The sequence below is a fragment of the Cherax quadricarinatus genome, unplaced genomic scaffold (genome assembly GCF_038502225.1).
Source record: "Cherax quadricarinatus isolate ZL_2023a unplaced genomic scaffold, ASM3850222v1 Contig69, whole genome shotgun sequence".
NCBI lineage: Eukaryota > Metazoa > Arthropoda > Malacostraca > Decapoda > Parastacidae > Cherax > Cherax quadricarinatus.
In genome coordinates, this window is record NW_027195095.1 from 345,001 (window position 1) to 365,212 (window position 20,212).

The window sequence follows — 20,212 nt, forward strand, 5'->3', positions numbered from 1 at the left end:
TATGTATCTCAGTGTACATTCGCTGAGAGTTTAATTCATTTTTTTATGAGAGGACTAAAGTATTCTTGACAGGTGATAAAGAGGAGAAATGTAGCCTTAATGACCCTCGTGCAGTTGACAAGCTTTAAACCCGGTGACCCAAGTTGTGGAGGCACGTCTGCGAATTTTAAATCGTACGGGTAACAAGGGCAGATTGTTATATACGCACGTACCAAGAGCAGAGAGGAAGCTGGCCAGCCAGCTTCGTGCTGGATAACTTGTAGTCCCACAACAAGACGTGTTGTAGTTTAAGTCACTACACTTGCGGCCACTTCAGCGTAAATCAACATCTGGTTGATGTGAAAACAGAACGCAGCTGAGATCTGCAAGGCGAGCAGATTCTCCCACTGGTATGACAGCACACACACAGCAGAGCAAGCCTTTATGAAAGCCAATATCTCGCTCACAGGTGGGCGAGACGTTGTGTCTATACTACTAAGAACCAGCCGTCTCCCTACTGAGTGAAAAGAGAGTGTATTTGTTCGTATCTGGAGTGAGTCTGCACCCAGGCGAGTGCACAATTCTCTCCCCTGATGGACACACATTGACCAGCCCCCACCCACATTATCGTCGCCTCACAGGATATTGTGGCCACACTTACCGTCACACAACAGCCCTTGGAGAGCCAAATGACGGACTCATTGAGACGGATGATTAATGAGACAGAGAGATATAATGACACGGATGACCAGTTTACACCACTGGTGCGGTGAGCTGGTCTCTTATCTCCAGTATCAGGACGGGCAGCTCACTCACCAACCTTTTCTACACAATGTATTTCATTTTTTTTTTGGGAGGGTGGAGAAATATGCATATCAAAAATTTAATATCGTAAGGATGGGTTTTCGTAGTAATATTATTCTTGCAATTTTTCAGCAGCATTTATGAAAAAAAAATTATACTTTATGAAGGGTTTGATATGAGAACTGAATTTACACTCGTGTGTGTGTGTGTGTGTGTGTGTGTGTGTGTGTGTGTGTGTGTGTGTGTGTGTGTGTGTGTGTGTATAGGTATTAAAGTATTGTTGACTGGTGGCATATAATGACCCTCGTGCGGTCGATAGAACTTAAACTTCACCAGGCAACTAGCCACGAGAGTCATACAGCATCTGAAAGATAACAGATAATCAGGACTGATCTAAGGAAGAGTTGAGCATCATCACTTAAGATTAAAACCCCTTCCCCAGTTGTGATGAATGGTTTGAAAAACCGACAAGTTGAAGATTGAGACACTTATGCAGTATATGAGAATCTTTATTCAGGAAACGTTTCGCCACACAGTGGCTTCATCAGTCCAATACAAAGAGGAAGGCGTAAGGAGAGGAGGAGTATGAGGTAATCAGTCCCTCAGCCTGTAGTCGATGTGTTCAGTCCATCAATCTTGTAGAATGTACAGCATAGGGCCGTAGACGTGGCTTATATACTGTAGTGAGGTGAGGCGAAGCAGGAGGAGGCGGGGTTATAGTGGTACCATCCACTAGTCGAAGTAGGTCTTCCTCCAAAAGTTGGACAAGTGTTGAAGAATTCCTTGTAACAAGATCCCATGATGCTGCAGTGTCTGACAGTTGTGATGAATGGTTTGAAAAACCATTCCTTACGCCTTCATCTTTGTATTGGACTGATGAAGCCACTGTGTGGCGAAACGTTTCCTGAATAAAGATTCCCATATACTGCATAAGTGTCTCAATCTTCCCCTTCCCCAGTATCGAACACCATCCATAATGGAACAGTAACTTCCAAATCCCATTTTATACTCAGCACTTAACGTGGAATTACAGCGTCTGTTGGGTTAACTTCTCCCCAGTGTGGGATATTCAGCGTAAGGAGTGATGAAGGCTCGATCCTCTGTTTACCAATCGTGGAACAACTCGAGGTAGTAAATAAGGCACGTGGACAACACTTCAGGATCTTTATTCAAGGAACATTCCGCTAACCAGAGACTATCAGCAAATTACAGAAAAAAATTAGAAAATATATAGACTGAATATTAGGCAATCAGTCCCTCAGTCCGGAGATGATGTGTTCAGTCCCTCAACCTGGAGATGATGTGTTCAGTCCCTAAACCTGGAGATGATGTGTTCAGTCCCTGAACCTGGAGATGATGTGTTCAGTCCCTCAGCCTGGAGATGATGTGTTCAGTCCCTCAACCTGGAGATGATGTGTTCAGTCCCTCAACCTGGAGATGATGTGTTCAGTCCCTCAGCCTGGAGATGATGTGTTCAGTCCCTCAACCTGGAGATGATGTGTTCAGTCCCTCAACCTGGAGATGATGTGTTCAGTCCCTCAACCTGGAGATGATGTGTTCAGTCCCTTAACCTGGAGATGATGTGTTCAGTCCCTCAGCCTGGAGATGATGTGTTCAGTCCCTCAACCTGGAGATGATGTGTTCAGTCCCTCAGCCTGGAGATGATGTGTTCAGTCCCTCAACCTGGAGATGATGTGTTCAGTCCCTCAGCCTGGAGATGATGTGTTCAGTCCCTAAACCTGGAGATGATGTGTTCAGTCCCTGAACCTGGAGATGATGTGTTCAGTCACTCAGCCTGGAGATGATGTGTTCAGTCCCTCAACCTGGAGATGATGTGTTCAGTCCCTCAGCCTGGAGATGATGTGTTCAGTCCCTCAACCTGGAGATGATGTGTTCAGTCCCTCAGCCTGGAGATGATGTGTTCAGTCCCTAAACCTGGAGATGATGTGTTCAGTCCCTGAACCTGGAGATGATGTGTTCAGTCACTCAGCCTGGAGATGATGTGTTCAGTCCCTCAGCCTGGAGATGATGTGTTCAGTCCCTGAACCTGGAGATGATGTGTTCAGTCCCTCAACCTGGAGATGATGTGTTCAGTCCCTCAGTCTGGAGATGATGTGTTCAGTCCCTCAGTCTGGAGATGATGTGTTCAGTCCCTCAGCCTGGAGATGATGTGTTCAGTCCCTGAACCTGGAGATGATGTGTTCAGTCCCTCAGTCCGGAGATGATGTGTTCAGTCCCTCAGTCTGGAGATGATGTGTTCAGTCCCTCAACCTGGAGATGATGTGTTCAGTCCCTCAGTCTGGAGATGATGTGTTCAGTCCCTCAGCCTGGAGATGATGTGTTCAGTCCCTCAACCTGGAGATGATGTGTTCAGTCCCTCAACCTGGAGATGATGTGTTCAGTCCCTCAGTCTAGAGATGATGTGTTCAGTCTCTCAGTCTGGAGATGATGTGTTCAGTCCCTCAACCTTGAGATGATGTGTTCAGTCCCTCAGTCTGGATATGATGTGTTCAGTCCCTCAGTCCGGAGATGATGTGTTCAGTCGCTCAGTCTGAAGATGATGTGTTCAGTCCCTCAGTCTGGAGATGATGTGTTCAGTCCCTCAACCTGGAGATGATGTGTTCAGTCCCTCAACCTTGAGATGATGTGTTCAGTCCCTCAGTCTGGATATGATGTGTTCAGTCCCTCAGCCTGGAGATGATGTGTTCAGTCCCTCAACCTGGAGATGATGTGTTCAGTCTCTCAGTCTGGAGATGATGTGTTCAGTCCCTCAACCTTGAGATGATGTGTTCAGTCCCTCAGTCTGGAGATGATGTGTTCAGTCTCTCAGACTGGAGATGATGTGTTCAGTCCCTCAACCGGGAGATGATGTGTTCAGTCCCTCAGTCCGGAGATGATGTGTTCAGTCCCTCAGTCTGGAGATGATGTGTTCAGTCCCTCAGTCCGGAGATGATGTGTTCAGTCCCTCAGTCTGGAGATGATGTGTTCAGTCCCTCAGTCTGGAGATGATGTGTTCAGTCCCTCAGTCTGGAGATGATGTGTTCAGTCCCTCAACCTGGAACTGATATGTTCAGTCCCTCAACCTGGAGATGATGTGTTCAGTCCCTCAACCTGGAGATGATGTGTTCAGTCCCTCAACCTGGAGATGATGTGTTCAGTCCCTCATTGTGGAGATGATGTGTTCAGTCCCTCAACCTGGAGATGATGTGTTCAGTCTCTCAGTCTGGAGATGATGTGTTCAGTCCCTCAACCTTGAGATGATGTGTTCAGTCCGTCAGTCTGGAGATGATGTGTTCAGTCTCTCAGACTGGAGATGATGTGTTCAGTCCCTCAACCGGGAGATGATGTGTTCAGTCCCTCAGTCCGGAGATGATGTGTTCAGTCCCTCAGTCTGGAGATGATGTGTTCAGTCCCTCAGTCCGGAGATGATGTGTTCAGTCCCTCAGTCTGGAGATGATGTGTTCAGTCCCTCAGTCTGGAGATGATGTGTTCAGTCCCTCAGTCTGGAGATGATGTGTTCAGTCCCTCAACCTGGAACTGATATGTTCAGTCCCTCAACCTGGAGATGATGTGTTCAGTCCCTCATCCTCGAGACGATGTGTTGAGTCCCTCAACCTTGAGATGATGTGTTCAATCACTCATCCTCAAGACGATGTGTTCAGTCCCTCATGCTGGAGATGATGTGTTCAGTCCCTCATGCTGGAGATGATGTGTTCAGTCCCTCTACCTTGAGATGACGTGTTCAGTCCCTCATCCTCGAGACGATGTTTTCAGTCCCTCAGCCTAGAGACGATGTGTTCAGTCCCTTCAGCCTAGAGATGATGTGTTCAGCCCCTCAGTCTGGAGAAAAGTACAGGCTTCGGGAAGTTTTGTCTGTCTGTCCATATTTTTCTATTTGTCTGTCTATCTTCTAGTTGCAGAATAATACCTGGATTCTTCATTCAGTTTCCAGACCAGTCCAGACCAGTCCAGACCAGCCAGAGTTGTGATAGCTGTCGACATAACCCTGAAGGCTGGGCTGTAGGGACAGACCCACCCCGTAATTACGCCTTACGTCTGTTCACACAGAGACCTGGAGACTCCAGAGTACCATGTGGCATTGTCGAGTGGGTCTTGAGGTGTGTGGGTGGGTCCTGAAGTGGGTGCGTGGGTGGGTGGGTCCTGAAGTGAGTGATTGGGTCGGTGGGTCCTGTAGTTGGTGAGTGGTTCCTGAAATGGGTGAGTGGGTGGGTGGTTCCTAAAGTGGGTGAGTTGGTCGGTGGGTCCTGAAGTGGGTGAGCGGGTGGGTGGGTCCTGAAGTGGGTGGGGGTGGGGGTCCTGACGTGAGTGGGTGAGTGCTGAGGTGAGTGGGGGGTGGGGGTCCTGACGTGAGTGGGTGAGTGCTGAGATGAGTGGGTGGATCGTGAGGTGAGTGGGTGGGTCCTGAGGTGAGTGGGTAGGTCCTGAGGTGAGTGGGTGGATCCTGAGGTGAGTGGGTGAATCCTAAGGTGAGTTGGTGGATCCTGAGGTGAGTGGGTAGATCCTGAGGTGAGTGGGAGTATTCTGAGGTGAGTGGGCGGATCCTGAGGTGAGTGGGTGGATCCTGAGGTGAGTGGGTGGATCCTGAAGTGAGTGGGTGGATCCTGAGGTGAGTGAGTGGATCCTGAGGTGAGTGATTGGATCTTAAGGTGAGTGGATGGATCCTGAGGTGAGTGGGTGGATCTTGAGGTGAGTGGGTGGATTATGAGGTGAGTGGGTGAATTCTGCGGTGAATGGGTGGATCCTAAGGTGAGTGGGTGGTTCCTGAGGTGAGTAGGTGGATCCTGAGGTGAGTGGGTGGATTCTGAGGTGAGTGGGTGGATCCTGAGGTGAGTGGGTGGATTCTGAGGTGAGTGGGTGGATCCTGAGGTGAGTGGGTGGATCCTGAGGTGAGTGTGTGGGTCTTGAGGTGAGTGGGTGGGTTCTGAGGTGAGTGGGTGGGTCCTGAGGTGAGTGGGTGGTTCCTGAGGTGAGTGGGTGGATCCTGAGGTGAGTGAGTGGGTCCTGAGGTGAGTGGGTAGGTCCTGAGGTGAGTGGGTGGGTCCTGAAGTAAGTGGGTGGGTCCTGAGGAGAGTGGGTGGGTCCTGAGGTGAGTGGGTGGATTCTGAGGTGAATGGGCGGATCCTGAGGTGAGTGGGTGGATCCTAGGGTGAGTGGGTGGATCCTGGAGTGGGTGGATCCTGAGGTGAGTGGGTGGATCCTAAGGTGAGTGGGTGGATCCTGAGGTGAGTGGGTAGATCCTGAGGTGAGTGGGTGTATTCTGAGGTGAGTGGGCGGATCCTGAGGTGAGTGGGTGGATCCTGAGGTGAGTGGGTGGATCCTGAGGTGAGTGGGTGGATCCTGAGGTGAGTGCGTGGATCCTGAGGTGAGTGCTTGGAGCTTTAGGTGAGTGGTTGGCTCCTGAGGTGAGTGGGTGGATCTTGAGGTGAGTGGGTGGATTATGAAGTGAGTGGGTGAATTCTGCGGTGAATGGGTGGATCCTAAGGTGAGTGGGTGGATCCTGGAGTGGGTGGATCCTGAGGTGAGTGGGTGGATCCTAAGGTGAGTGGGTGGATCCTGAGGTGAGTGGATGAATCCTGAGGTGAGTGTGTGGATCCTGAGGTGAATGGGTGGATTCTGAGGTGAGTGGGTGAATTCTGAGGTGAGTGGGTGGATCCTGAGGTGAGTGGGTGGATCCTGAGGTGAGTGGGTGGATCCTGAGGTGAGTGGGTGGATCCTGAGGTGAGTGTGTGGGTCCTGAGGTGAGTGAGTGGGTCTTGAGGTGAGTGGGTGGATTATGAGGTGAGTGGGTGGGTCCTGAGGTGAGTGGGTGGGTCCTGAGGTGAGTGGGTGGATTCTGAGGTGAGTGGGTGGGTCCTGAGGTGAGTGGGTGGATCCTAGGGTGAGTGGGTGGATCCTGGAGTGGGTGGATCCTGAGGTGAGTGGGTGGATCCTAAGGTGAGTGGGTGGATCCTGAGGTGAGTGGATGGATCCTGAGGTGAGTGGGTGGATCCTGAGGTGAATGGGTGGATTCTGAGGTGAGTGGGTGAATTCTGAGGTGAGTGGGTGGGTCCTGAGGAGAGTGGGTGGGTCTTGAGGTGAGTGGGTGGGTCCTGAGGTGAGTGGGTGGGTCCTGAGGTGAGTGGGTGGGTCCTGAGGTGTGAGTGGGTGGGTCCTGAGGTGAGTGGGTGGGTCCTGAGGTGAGTGGCTGGGTCCTGAGGTGAGTGGGTGGATCCTGAGGTGAGTGGGTGGGTTCTGAGGTAAGTAGGTGGGTCCTGAGGTGAGTGTGTGGGTCTTGAGGTGAGTGGGTGGGTCCTGAGGTAAGTGGGTGGGTCCTGAGGTGAGTAGGTGGGTCCTGAGGTGAATGGGTGGGTCTTGAGGTGAGTGGGCGGGTCCTGAGGTGAGTGGGTGGGTCCTGAGGTGAGTGGGTGGGTCCTGAGGTGAGTGGAGTGTGTCCTTAGGTGAGTGGGTGGGTCCTGAGTTGAGTGGGTGGGTCCTGAGGTGAGTCGGTGGGTCCTGAGGTGAGTGGGTGGGTCCTGAGGTGACTCGGTGGGTCCTGAGGTGAGTGTGTGGATCCTGAGGTGAATGGGTGGATTCTGAGGTGAGTGGGTGGGTCCTGAGGTGAGTGGGTGGGTCCTGAGGTGAGTGGGTGGGTCCTGAGGTGAGTGGGTGGGTCCTGAGGTGAGTGGGTGGGTCCTGAGGTGAGTGGGTGGGTCCTGAAGTAAGTGGGTGGGTCCTGAGGTGAGTGGGTGGGTCCTGAGGTGAGTGGGTGGGTCCTGAGCTGAGTGGGTGGGTCCTGAGGTGTGTGGGTGGGTCCTGAGGTGAGTGGGTGGGTCCTGAGGTGAGTGGGTGGGTCCTGAGGTGAATGGGTGGATCCTAAGGTGAGTGGGTGGGTCCTGAGGTGAGTGGGTGGGTCCTGAGGTGAGTGGGTGGATTCTGAGGTGAGTGGGTGGGTCCTGAGGTAAGTGGGTGGGTCCTGAGGTGAGTGGGTGGGTCCTGAGGAGAGTGGGTGGGTTCTGAGGTGAGTGGGTGGGTGGGTTCTGAGGTGAGTGGGTGGGTGGGTCCTTTGGTGAGTGGGTGGGTCCTGAGTTGAGTGGGTGGGTCCTGAGGTGAGTGGGTGGGTCCTGAGGTGAGTGAGTGGGTCCTGAGGTGAGTGGGTGGGTCCTGAGGTGAGTGGGTGGGTCCTGAGGTGAGTGGGTGGGTTCTGAGGTGAGTGGGTGGGTCCTGAGGTGAGTGGGTGGGTCCTGAGGTGAGTGGGTGGGTCCTGAGGTGAGTGGGTGGGTCCTGAGGTGAATTGGTGGATGCTATGGTGAGTGGGTGGGTCCTGAGGTGAGTGGCTGGGTCCTGAGGTGAGTGGGTGGATCCTGAGGTGAGTGGGTGGGTTCTGAGGTGAGTGGGTGGGTCCTGAGGTGAGTGGGTGGGTCCTGAGGTAAGTGGGTGGGTCCTGAGGTGAGTGGGTGGGTCCTGAGGAGAGTGGGTGGGTCTTGAGGTGAGTGGGCGGGTCCTGAGGTGAGTGGGTGGGTCCTGAGGTGAGTGGGTGGGTCCTGAGGTGAGTGGGTGTGTCCTGAGGTGAGTGGGTGGGTCTTGAGGTGACTGGGTGGGTCCTGAGGTGAGTGGGTGGATCATGAGGTGAGTGGGTGGGTACTGAGGTGAGTGGGTGGGTCCTGAGGTGAGTGGGTGGATCTTGAGGTGAGTGGGTGGGTCCTGAGGTGAGTGGGTGGATCCTGAGGTGAGTGGGTGGGTCCTGAGGTGAGTGGGTGGGTCCTGAGGTGAGTGGGTGGGTCCTGAGGTGTGTGGGTGGGTCCTGAGGTGAGTGGGTGGGTCCTGAGGTGAGTGGGTGGGTCCTGAGGTGAGTGGGTGGGTCCTGAGGTGAGTGGGTGGGTCCTGAGGTGAGTGGGTGGGTCCTGAGGTGAGTGGGTGGATCCTGAGGTGAGTGGGTGGATCCTGAGGTGAGTGAGTGGATCCTGAGGTGAGTGGGTGGGTTCTGAGGTGAGTAGGTGGGTCTGAGGTGAGTGGGTGGATCTTGAGGTGAGTGGGTGGGTCCTGAGGTGAGTGGGTGGATCCTGAGGTGAGTGGGTGGGTCCTGAGGTGAGTGGGTGGGTCCTGAGGTGAGTGGGTGGGTCCTGAGGTGAGTGAGGTGGTGGGTGGATCCTGAGGTGAGTGGGTGGGTCCTGAGGTGACTGGGTGTGTCCTGAGGTGAGTGGGTGGATCCTGAGGTGAGTGGGTGGGTTCTGAGATGAGTGGGTGGGTCCTGAGGTGAGATCTTGTGGTGGGTGGGTCCTGAGGATCCTGAGGTGAGTGGGTGGGTCCTGAGGTGAGTGGGTGGGTCCTGAGGTGGTCCTGAGGTGAGTGGGTGGATCTTGAGGTGAGTGGGTGGGTCCTGAGGTGAGTGGGTGGATCCTGAGATGAGTGGGTGGGTCCTTAGGTGAGTGGGTGGGTCCTGAGGTGAGTGGGTGGGTCCTGAGGTGAGTGGGTGGGTGGAGTGGGTGGATCCTGAGGTGAGTCCTGTGACTGGGTCCTGAGGTGAGTGGGTGGATCCTGAGGTGTGTGGGTGGGTTCTGAGGTGAGTGGCTGGGTCCTGAGGTGAGTGGGTGGATCTTGAGGTGAGTGGGTGGGTCCTGAGGTGAGTGGGTGGGTCCTGAGGTGAGTGGGTGGGTCCTGAGGTGAGTGGGTGGGTCCTGAGGTGAGTGGGTGGGTCCTGAGGTGAGTGGGTGGGTCCTGAGGTTGAACTGCAGGTATCTCCCTCCTGTGACTTGTCTTGCATTGTTAAGATCGTCTGTCTGCGAATGTTTGCTTAATTTTATTTGTTAATATGTTAACCTTGTTCTTATTGTAAATATGTACAGTTATTATTGTTATTTGTAGTAATAGCTGTTGCAGTAATAGTTGTAGTAACGTCTACTGACCAGTAGGCTTGCCGTAGTGCTCCTTCACTCTTATGTACGCTTGTGTCCGCAGGGAGTCGTGAAGCTGCGTATGTGTACGCGGTGACCAGCGCAGGGGTGGCGTACAGCGTGACTGCCGCATGCGCCCGCGGCAACATCTCCACTTGTGGGTGTGACGACCGCAAGCGGGGCCGCTACAGTGCCTCAGGCTGGAAGTGGGGAGGCTGCAGTGCCGATATTAAGTGAGTGATGGTAGTGTTGTTGTTGTTGGTGGTGGGGTGGTGGTGGTGGTAGCGGTGGTAGCGGTGGTAGCGGTGGTAGCGGTGGTAGCGGTTGAATTCTGGTAGCTTCTCTACTGGATTCTACTAGCCTCAAACCATACCACGGGCGGGGTTAGAACCCGCGATCAGAGAGTCATGAAACTCCATTCTCGGGTCCTGCTTGCTTATCATTGGCTCTGACCTAGTCTATTGTAAATTAGTTTAAGAGAAACTGGCTTAATTAACTGCCACAAGCGAAAATTGTATAATTAGGCTTCATTTTTTCTGATATTGTTTATATTTTCAATGAGCTGCAGTGGAAAGCTTTACAAATATAAACTTTTTAGACTACATGACGCACTAATCAGAGCTTTATGAAGCATTGTTCTGAGAATGAGGATAAGCTCAGATCAGGCGACTCGTGGTCCTGTCTGCGGTGGTCCATGGCCTAATGTGGCCCTTGACACAGCTAACAAGATAAATGACTTCTTCTCAACCATAGGATCTAATCTCGCCAATAAAATCCTACATACTAATGCCCATGCCGGGGACTACCTAGATAGGAATTTCCCAAATTCCTTCTATCTTGCACCAACTGAGCCCTCGGAAGTCACCGAGATTATAAAGTCACTTAAAAACAACTCAGGGAATCTGTCTAATGTCCCACCATTACTGTACAAGCGAGCGGCCCATATCCTTTCGCATGCTATTTCATTACTTTTTAACAAGTCACTAGAAACTAGCACCTTCCCGAAACTACTCAAGATAGCAAGGGTTACACCAATACATAAAGGTGGTGACCCAACAGACTTAAACAACTATAGGCCAATATCAAACTTACCATTGCTATCCAAAATCTTTGAGAAACTCGTGCACAGGAGACTATATTCATTTATAACAGCACAAAACATACTCAACCCCTGCCAATTTGGATTTAGGAAAAATGAAAGCACTTATGACGCAATCATAAAAATGCTAGATCTGCTTTACACAGCATTGGAAAATAAGGAATATCCACTAGGAATTTTTATTGACCTAAGAAAAGCTTTTGACACAGTAGACCACGACATCCTACTCCACAAACGTGACCATTACGGTATAAGAGGCCACGCGCTTGCTTATTTCAAATCTTACCTTACTAATAGGTATCAGTATGTTACCATTAAAGACACAGCATCAACAACACGGCCACTTGATACTGGAGTTCCGCAGGGAAGTGTCCTTGGTCCCCTGCTCTTCCTCATATACATCAATGATCTTCCAAACGTATCCCAACACCTGAAACCCATTCTCTTTGCTGACGACACGACTTATGTCAACTCTCACCCTAATCTTGCCACCCTCAACACCATTGTTAACGAGGAGCTGATCAAAATATCGACTTGGATGACAGCCAATAAACTTACGCTTAACACTGACAAAACCTACTATATTATGTTTGGTAGCAGAGCAGGAGATGCACAAATTAACATTAAGATCAACAACACTCTAATTACCAGACATAATGAGGGCAAATTCCTAGGCCTATACCTTGACAACAACCTGAATTTCAGCACCCATATCCAACATATAACCAAAAAAGTATCCAAAACAGTTGGGATCCTCTCCAAGATACGATACTACGTGCCGCAAAATGCCCTTCTCACACTATACCACTCACTTATTTATCCATACCTCACCTATGCTATTTGTGCTTGGGGATCAACTGCAGCAACACACCTAAAGCCAATAATAACCCAACAAAAAGCTGCAGTAAGAATAATCACTAAATCCCATCCCTGGCAACACACCCCCCCCACTCTTCATAGATCTAAACTTACTCCCTGTTCAGTACATCCACACTTACTACTGTGCAATCTACATCTACAGGACCTTAAACTCCAATATCAACCTTGACCTAAAACGCTCTCTTGATAGTTGTGACAGAACCCACAGGCACAACACCAGACACAAACATCTCTACGACATTCCTCATGTCCGACTAAACCTTTACAAAAATTCAATGTATGTCAAAGGCCCTAAAATCTGGAACACCCTACCTGAGAACTCTAGAACTGCAGACATATTCATCACCTTCAAAACTACCATTAGAAAACATCTTATCTCCCTGATAAACCCCATCAACTAACTACACGAATACCACCTGGTGGTTCACACTTACACTCACTCACCCATTTGACCATAAACAGAAATATTAATCTCAATCTTAAAATAATGAATCCTATGATACTCCAATACTGAAACTATGTACTGTGCCAAAACAAAAGCATTCACATTGCTAAACTCACAAACTAGTATTTAGTCACTTAGCCATAATACAAACTTACCTCATAATTTGTAATATTTTAAAGTAAAGAATTAAACTAAGTCTGCCCGAAATGCCTAGCCATGCTAGGTGTTCTAGTGGTACACTCTGTAATCATTATTTAACTACATGTAAACCACACAACAACCAAATTCTGTAAATTCAACATTGTAATCTTTATAGAGAATAAACTCTGAATTTGAATTTGAATTTGAATTTGATCCAAAATCTGAGGTCACTGACCAGGGAGTCAAGTAGCCTTGGTCTACGTCCGGATAGTTTGAAATGGTTGATAGTGTACTAAATGACCCGAAGTCATGTGGTTTAGGTCTAGGTAGATCAAGATCATGTGGTCCATGGCCAGGTGGTCCATGGCCAGGTGGTCCAAGGACAGGTGGTCTAAGTCTGAATAGTCTAAAATCACTTGATGCAGGGAGAGGAGTCATTACGATTTCGTGAGTCAAGAGGAGGTTGTAAACCAAGCAGCTGCAGATCAGCTGGTTATCGACCACCTGTCTATGAACAGGCGAGTTCAGGACCAGGTGGTCCAGAGAGAGAGGTGGTCTAGGACCGCTACTAAGTCAGTTTCTCCCACAGCTACGGCATCAAGCTAGCGAGGAAGTTCATGGACGCCCGCGAGGTTGAAGGAGATGCCAGAGCTCTGATGAACCTCCATAACAACAACGCTGGCAGACGGGTGAGTCTTGGAGGTGTTCACGGAGTGTCAAGGACCTCCCTGGATCAGCTCTGAGGGAAGATAGGGTGAAGGAGGTGTTCAAGGAGTGTCAGGGACCTCCCTGGATCAGCTCTGAGGGTAGATAGGGTGAAGGAAGTGTTCAAGCAGTGTCAGGGACCTCCCTGGATCAGCTCTGAGGGAAGGCAGGGTGAAGGTGTTCAGGGAGTGTCAGAGACCTCCCTGGATCAGCTCTGAGGGAAGACAGGGTGAAGGTGTTCAGGGAGTGTCAGAGACCTCCCTGGATCAGCTCTGAGGGAAGACAGGGTGAAGGTGTTCAGGGAGTGTCAAGGACCTCCCTGGATCAGCTCTGAGGGAAGATAGGGTGAAGAAGGTGTTCACGGAGTGTCAAGGACCTCCCTGGATCAGCTCTGAGGGAATATAGGGTGAAGGAGGTGTTCAAGGAGTGTCAGGGACCTCCCTGGATCAGCTCTGAGGGAATATAGGGTGAAGGAGGTGTTCAAGGAGTGTCAGGGACCTCCCTGGATCAGCTCTGAGGGAATATAGGGTGAAGGAGGTGTTCAAGGAGTGTCAGGGACCTCCCTGGATCAGCTCTGAGGGTAGATAGGGTGAAGGAAGTGTTCAAGCAGTGTCAGAGACCTCCCTGGATCAACTCTGAGGGAAGTCAGGGTGAAGGAGATGTTCAGGGGAGTGAATAGCGCTTGGATTTGTGGCATGTGTGTGGGGTTGGGTGCACGCATACGTGTGCACTAGAGAGCTAAACCTTGCAGGATGGCAGCACACAAGGAGTGGAGAGGAAATCTTTCCACTTGAACAGTTTCGCTAAGAAAAAATACTTGCCTGCCGTGGATGCATATTATCTCTGCATTTAGTATCTCCATGTGCATTCGGTGGAGCTTGACAGGTCTCCAGAACCTTGTCAAGGATGGAAATTGTCTTGACAGTTTCTGATTATGATAAATTCTTGAAATGTTCAAGCGCAACGTTACACCTACACGAGGCCTTATTACTTTATGAAGCCTCTTGCAGAAGAAACGTCGCACTTATAAAGTTCTTTTGCAGTATGAGTTATCTTTCCACCTGTTTTGTTGATGGTTTATAGGGACACTAACAGCTAACGCCGTATCAAACCCCTTTGTTGTCTACTGCGTACTTGAAGTTATTTCCTCCCCTCCACCAGGCTGTGAGGAGCACTCTGAGTACGGAGTGCAAGTGTCATGGGGTGTCTGGTTCCTGCACCATGAAGACATGCTGGAAGACCCTCCCTCCCTTCACCAACATCGGCAAACTTCTCCTGCAGAAGTACAAGAAGGCCAAGCCCGTCATCGTCCACAAGGTAGATCTGTTGCGCTCTACTGAGCACGCTGCACCTGCAGCGTATAATCTTTTGTTGTTTGAAGAGCGAAGACACAAGTATACAGAACAAGCCTTTGCTGGGTACATAACTCTCTAAGTGAAGCGAAGTTTTAAGCACTGGCTTGTCCTGTTTACTTGTGGCATTGTCCAAATAGCCTCGCATTGCTGTACCGTCTCATTTCTAACTGTCGACTTTTGAGAAAACGTAGCCCACTGAAAATATGTAATACACATAGATGAATGAGACACTTATGCATCACTTGGGGATCTTCGTTGTGGAAACGTTTCGCCAGTCAGTGCTTTTAATAGGCCAATACTGAGAAAAACATCGGAAGATGTGAAGATAGAGTTTGAGATATTCACTCCCTCAGCCTAGAGATGATGTGTTCAATCCCTTCAGCCTAGAGATGATGTGTTCAGTCCCTCAGCCTAGAGATGATGTGTTCAGTCCCTTCAGCCTAGAGATGATGTGTTCAGTCCCTTCAGCCTAGAGATAATGTGTTCAGTCCTTCAGCCTGGAGATGATGTGTTCAGCCCCTCAGTCTGGAGAAAAGTACAAGCTTCGGGAAGTTTTGTCTGTCTATCCATGTTTATCTATTTGTCTGTCTATCTTCTAGCTGCAGAATAATACCTGGATTCTTTATTGAGTTTCCAGACCAGTCCAGACCAGTCCAGACCAGCCAGAGTTGTGAGGGCCAGTCAGTGCTTTTAATAAGCCAATACTGAGAAAAACATCGGAAGATGTGAAGATAGAGTGTGAGATAATCACTCCCTCAGCCTAGAGATGATGTGTTCAGTCCCTCAGCCTAGAGATGATGTGTTCAGTCCCTCAGCCCAGAGATGATGTGTTCAGTCCCTCAGCCTAGAGATGATGTGTTCAGTCCCTCAGCCTAGAGATGATGTGTTCAGTCCCTCAGCCTAGAGATGATGTGTTCAGTCCCTCAGCCTAGAGATGTGTTCAGTCCCTCAGCCAAGAGATGATATGTTCAGTCCTTCAGCCTAGCGATGATGTGTTCAGTCCCTCAGCCTAGAGATGTGTTCAGTCCCTCAGCCAAGAGATGATATGTTCAGTCCATCAGCCTAGCGATGATGTGTTCAGTCCCTCAGCCTAGAGATGTGTTCAGTCCCTCAGCCTAGAGATGATGTGTTCAGTCCCTCACCCTAGAGATGATGTATTCAGTCCCTCAGCCTAGAGATGAATGTATTCAGTCCCTCAGCCTAGAGATGAATGTGTTCAGTCCCTCTGCCTAGAGATGTGTTCTGTCCCTCAGCCTAGCAATGATGTGTTCAGTCCTTCAGCCTAGAGACGTGTTCAGTCCCTCAGCCTAGAGATGAATGTGTTCAGTCCCTCAGCCTAGAGATGTGTTCTGTCCCTCAGCCTAGCAATGATGTGTTCAGTCCTTCAGCCTAGAGACGTGTTCAGTCCCTCAGCCTAGAGATGAATGTGTTCAGTCCCTCAGTCTGGAGATGATGTGTTCAGTCCCTCAACGTAGAGATGATGTGTTCAGTTCCTCAGTCTAGAGATGATGTGTTCAGTCCCTCAGCCTGGAGATGACGTGTTCAGTCCCTCAGCCTGGAGATAACGTGTTCAGTCCCTCAACCTTCAGATGATGTGTTCAGTCCCTGAGTCTAGAGATGATGTGTTCAGTCCCTCAGCCTGGAAATGATGTATTTAGTCCCTCAGCCTGGAGATGATATGTTCAGTCTCTCTGCCTAGAGGTGATGTGTTCAGTCCCTCAGCCTGGATATGATGTGTTCAGTCCCTCAGCCTGGAGATGATGTGTTCAGTCCCTCAGCCTGGAGATGATGTGTTCAGTCCCTCAGCCTGGAGATGATGTGTTCATTCCCTCAGCCTGGATATGATGTGTTCAGTCCCTCAGCCTGGAGATGATGTGTTCAGTCCCTCAGCCTGGAGATGATGTGTTCAGTCCCTCAGCCTGGATATGATGTGTTCAGTCCCTCAGCCTGGAGATGATGTGTTCAGTCTCTCAGCCTGGATATGATGTGTTCAGTCCCTCAGCCTGGAGATGATGTGTTCAGTCCCTCAGCCTGGAGATGATGTGTTCAGTCCCTCAGCCTGGATATGATGTGTTCAGTCCATCAGCCTGGAGATGATGTGCTCAGTCTCTCAGCCTGGATATGATTGTTCAGTCCCTGAGCCTGGAGATGATGTGTTCAGTCCCTCAGCCTGGAGATGATGTGTTCAGTCCCTCAGCCTGGATATGATGTGTTCAGTCCCTCAGCCTGGAGATGATGTGTTCAGTCTCTCAGCCTGGATATGATGTGTTCAGTCCCTCAGCCTGGAGATGATGTGTTCAGTCCCTCAGCCTGGAGATGATGTGTTCAGTCCCTCAGCCTGGATATGATGTGTTCAGTCCCTCAGCCTGGAGATGATGTGTTCAGTCTCTCAGCCTGGATATGATTGTTCAGTCCCTGAGCCTGGAGATGATGTGTTCAGTCCCTCAGCCTGGAGATGATGTGTTCAGTCCCTCAGCCTGGAGATGATGTGTTCAGTCCCTCAGCCTGGAGATGATGTGTTCAGTCCCTCAGCCTGGAGATGATGTGTTCAGTCCCTCAGCCTGGATATGATGTGTTCAGTCCCTCAGCCTGGAGATGATGTGTTCAGTCCCTCAGCCTGGAGATGATGTGTTCACTGTTTGAGTGTAAAACTTAATTTTCCAGACATTTGAATGGCTGAATCACTCAACTTGCTCCTGAAATAACTTCTCGACAATCATTCCATTCTTCCAGTGTGTCTACTGAAGTGTTCCTTCACTCTTATGTTCTTATATCATTACTAACCAGCAATGTCAACACACACCAGACATCCTCAGAATCACTAGTATGTACATCTCCTAGGCTTCTGATCTGCTGTTCTTCCATAACACAGAGCCGGAGAAGGTCTCCTCCCTATCTCAAGCTGCGGAGGACCAAGAGGAGAGTGCGGCGGCCGGGCAAGTCTCACCTGGTGTATTTACAAAAGAGTCCCAACTACTGTGAGATGAACCCGAGCACGGGGTCTCTGGGTACGGTAGCCAGACGCTGCAACAGAACCTCCAGAGGTAAGTGGGGCTCCAGTAAAGACAGACGTGTGTTAGTGGACTGAGGATTGAGCCTCCACCCATGAGGGTCACCTCGTAGGTTTAATGCTCTTCATAGATAAACAAGCATCTCACATTTACGGTGTTGAAAATGATGTTTCCGTCTACAGGTACAGTGACTTTCTCTTCTCCCTGTCTCTCTGCAAATGCTTACACTGACGTCTCTCTCTCTCTGTCTCATCCCCAGGTGCTGACGGGTGCGACCTGCTGTGTTGTGGACGGGGATACAACACGCAACAGTACACTCGCAAGTGGCAGTGTAACTGTAAGTTTTACTGGTGTTGTTACGTTCAGTGCCACACCTGTCAGGAGGACACTGAGGAGTACACCTGCAAGTGACGTCCTGCTGCCTGGAGACTAATGCAGGTCCTGGTAAAGACTAGTACTGGTTCTGGTGGGGACTAATGCAAGTCCTGGTGGAGACTAGTGCAGGTCCTGGTGAAGACTAGTGCAGATCCTGGTGAAAACTAGGTGAAGATCTTGCGCGAAGTTAGTTAAATGCCTGCTAGAAAATAGTGCTGATCCTACTAGTCACTTGTAAAAGTCCTACTAGGAACCAACATAGAATTTATCTGAAACCAGTAAAGGATTTATCTGAAACCAGCTAAAGATTTTAACAGTTAAACCTCCTGTTTGAACCTCACTACCAAAAGTTCCATTCGTACGTAATCACTGTTGAAGGTCTATCTTCATACCTGCAAAGCTCCTGACTAACAACGACAGATAATGAAGTTCATTACGACTTCTGAAGTTCATACATTGTGTTTGTTACAGCTCCTGCTTGCAACTTCTGTAGATCTTCTGTGCTACGTCTGAAAATAGTGCTTGAAAGCATTTTTTCAGACACTATTTGCAATTATAGTGTTTTAAACGAGCGGTAAAGACAGATTCCTTTTTTATTTTTGAGAGAAATGTAAATGAGGACGTTTCGACTTCTCTTGCACCGACAATATGTTAGGTAAAAGGACAGACACATGTGCAATTAATGCAACATTTTATTGTGGCAGCGTTTCGTTTGACAAAGCTCATGAAAAGCGAAACGTTGCCACAAAAAATGTCGCATTAGTTGTACATGTCAAGTCACAATAGTCAAGGAGAAGTCGAAACGTCGTCATAAGGTTCCTCTGCTAAGCACGAGGTTTCTTGATGATTTGTTCCAGCCAAGATATTGAAACATTTTATTCTTTATTGTCTCGATACCATTGAATTACACTCATCAGTGACACCAGATTTTCTGTAAGTAGAGGAAAACGAAATTGTTCTGGCCAGACAGAGGCGCTGGTGTTTCGTCACGAGAACCCGGTCATTTATTCCTGACGCTGTTTCTCCTTTGATAATACGCTCAGAAATCACGCCCCAAGTTCCTTAATGACTGGTGGTGAAGCAGTCCCTCTCTAATCAGTATTTTTGCAACTGTGGTTAAGGAACCACTGGCTTACCATTGATGTATATCTGTGGCTTACTGCTGGCTTACTGCTCCTATGTACCTATGGTTAAGGATTGGCTATTCTGCTGGTGCTAAGCAGCCAATCACGTCTGACACACACAGCAGTGTCCCAGGAGAGCAATGTGATCTACAATACCACACCATTACTGCTGATGTTGCCAGCATATAGAAGGCAACTCAACTTAGTTTATTCCTGAGGCAGGAGTCTTATGTGTATATAAACATTTTACTACACTGTTTTGAAAGGTACACAGTAAAGAGGCGGGGCAGGAGCTATGAATCAACCCCTGCAACCACAATTAGGTGAGTACACACACACAGGTACTACACTGATTTTGCTGCACCCTTGGTTCGTAGGCTTTGGCGGTATATCGATTTTTGCCGGACCTAGAAAGGTCATATAATAACAATACAATACACCTCTGACCTACCATGGTCTGCTGGGAACTTAAATTAAACAATAACATAAATAAAAGAGGCTTATTTATTACTGTACTTACAAAGAATGTTGCAGTTCTGCCATTACCAAAGTGGTAACCATTAGCCATAGCTACGGTTAACTGTTAGTAAAACATGTTAAGACTCGCAGAGAACCAAGAGATCCACAACAACAACTGCAGAGTAAAAATTATAAGTGAGCACCAGTGTAAACATTGTGAGCACCAGTGTAAACATTGTGAGCACCAGTGTAAACATTGTGAGCACCAGTGCTGTATAGCCCTTGTGGCTTAGCGCTTCTTTTTTATTATAATAATAATGTGAGCACCAGTGCAAACATTATAAGTGAGCACCAGTGTAAACATTGTGAGCACCAGTGTAAACATTGTGAGCACCAGTGTAAGCATTATAAGTGAGTACCAGTGTAAGCATTATAAGTGAGCACCAGTGTAAGCATTGCAAGTGAGCACCAGCGTGAACATTATAAATGAGCACCAGTATAAACATTGTAAGTGAGCATGCATTGCATACAACGCCATCTGTGGCCGCCAGGTAAACCATTTTGTCATTTTCACCAGTCTAAAAGAGGCGCCGGATGATCCGTAGCTGGTAAATCGGTATTGTACCTGCACACACACACACACACACACACAAATATATATATATATATATATATATATATATATATATATATATATATATATATATATATATATATATATATATATATATATATATTATGTATATAAACACATCATATAAATTAGTTTTGTATGACTTACGAGAGCAGGAAGTCACAAGTTTCTCAGCTGTTAGACAGATGTGTGTGGAATGTGATACATATTTTTAATGTTGTGAAAGTTTTAGTGTAATTGATTTAAAGAATTGTAGAGGGGTCATTTTATATATATATATATATTTATATATATATATATATATATATATA

At 48.8% G+C, this 20,212-nt stretch overlaps 1 protein-coding gene across 1 annotated transcript in view; it reads left to right on the forward strand.

Annotated features, from left to right (window-relative positions):
* Positions 1 to 19,920, forward strand: part of Wnt2 (Wnt oncogene analog 2) — a 215,225-nt gene extending 195,305 nt beyond the window's left edge. The window contains exons 4-8 of the mRNA XM_053793713.2: positions 9,739 to 9,907; positions 12,828 to 12,927; positions 14,105 to 14,260; positions 17,171 to 17,342; positions 17,569 to 19,920. Coding sequence (XP_053649688.1) covers positions 9,739 to 9,907; positions 12,828 to 12,927; positions 14,105 to 14,260; positions 17,171 to 17,342; positions 17,569 to 17,720 — 749 coding nt within the window. The 3' untranslated portion in view covers positions 17,721 to 19,920. The remainder of the gene's footprint in view (positions 1 to 9,738; positions 9,908 to 12,827; positions 12,928 to 14,104; positions 14,261 to 17,170; positions 17,343 to 17,568) is intronic.
* Positions 19,921 to 20,212: the final 292 nt, after the last annotated feature.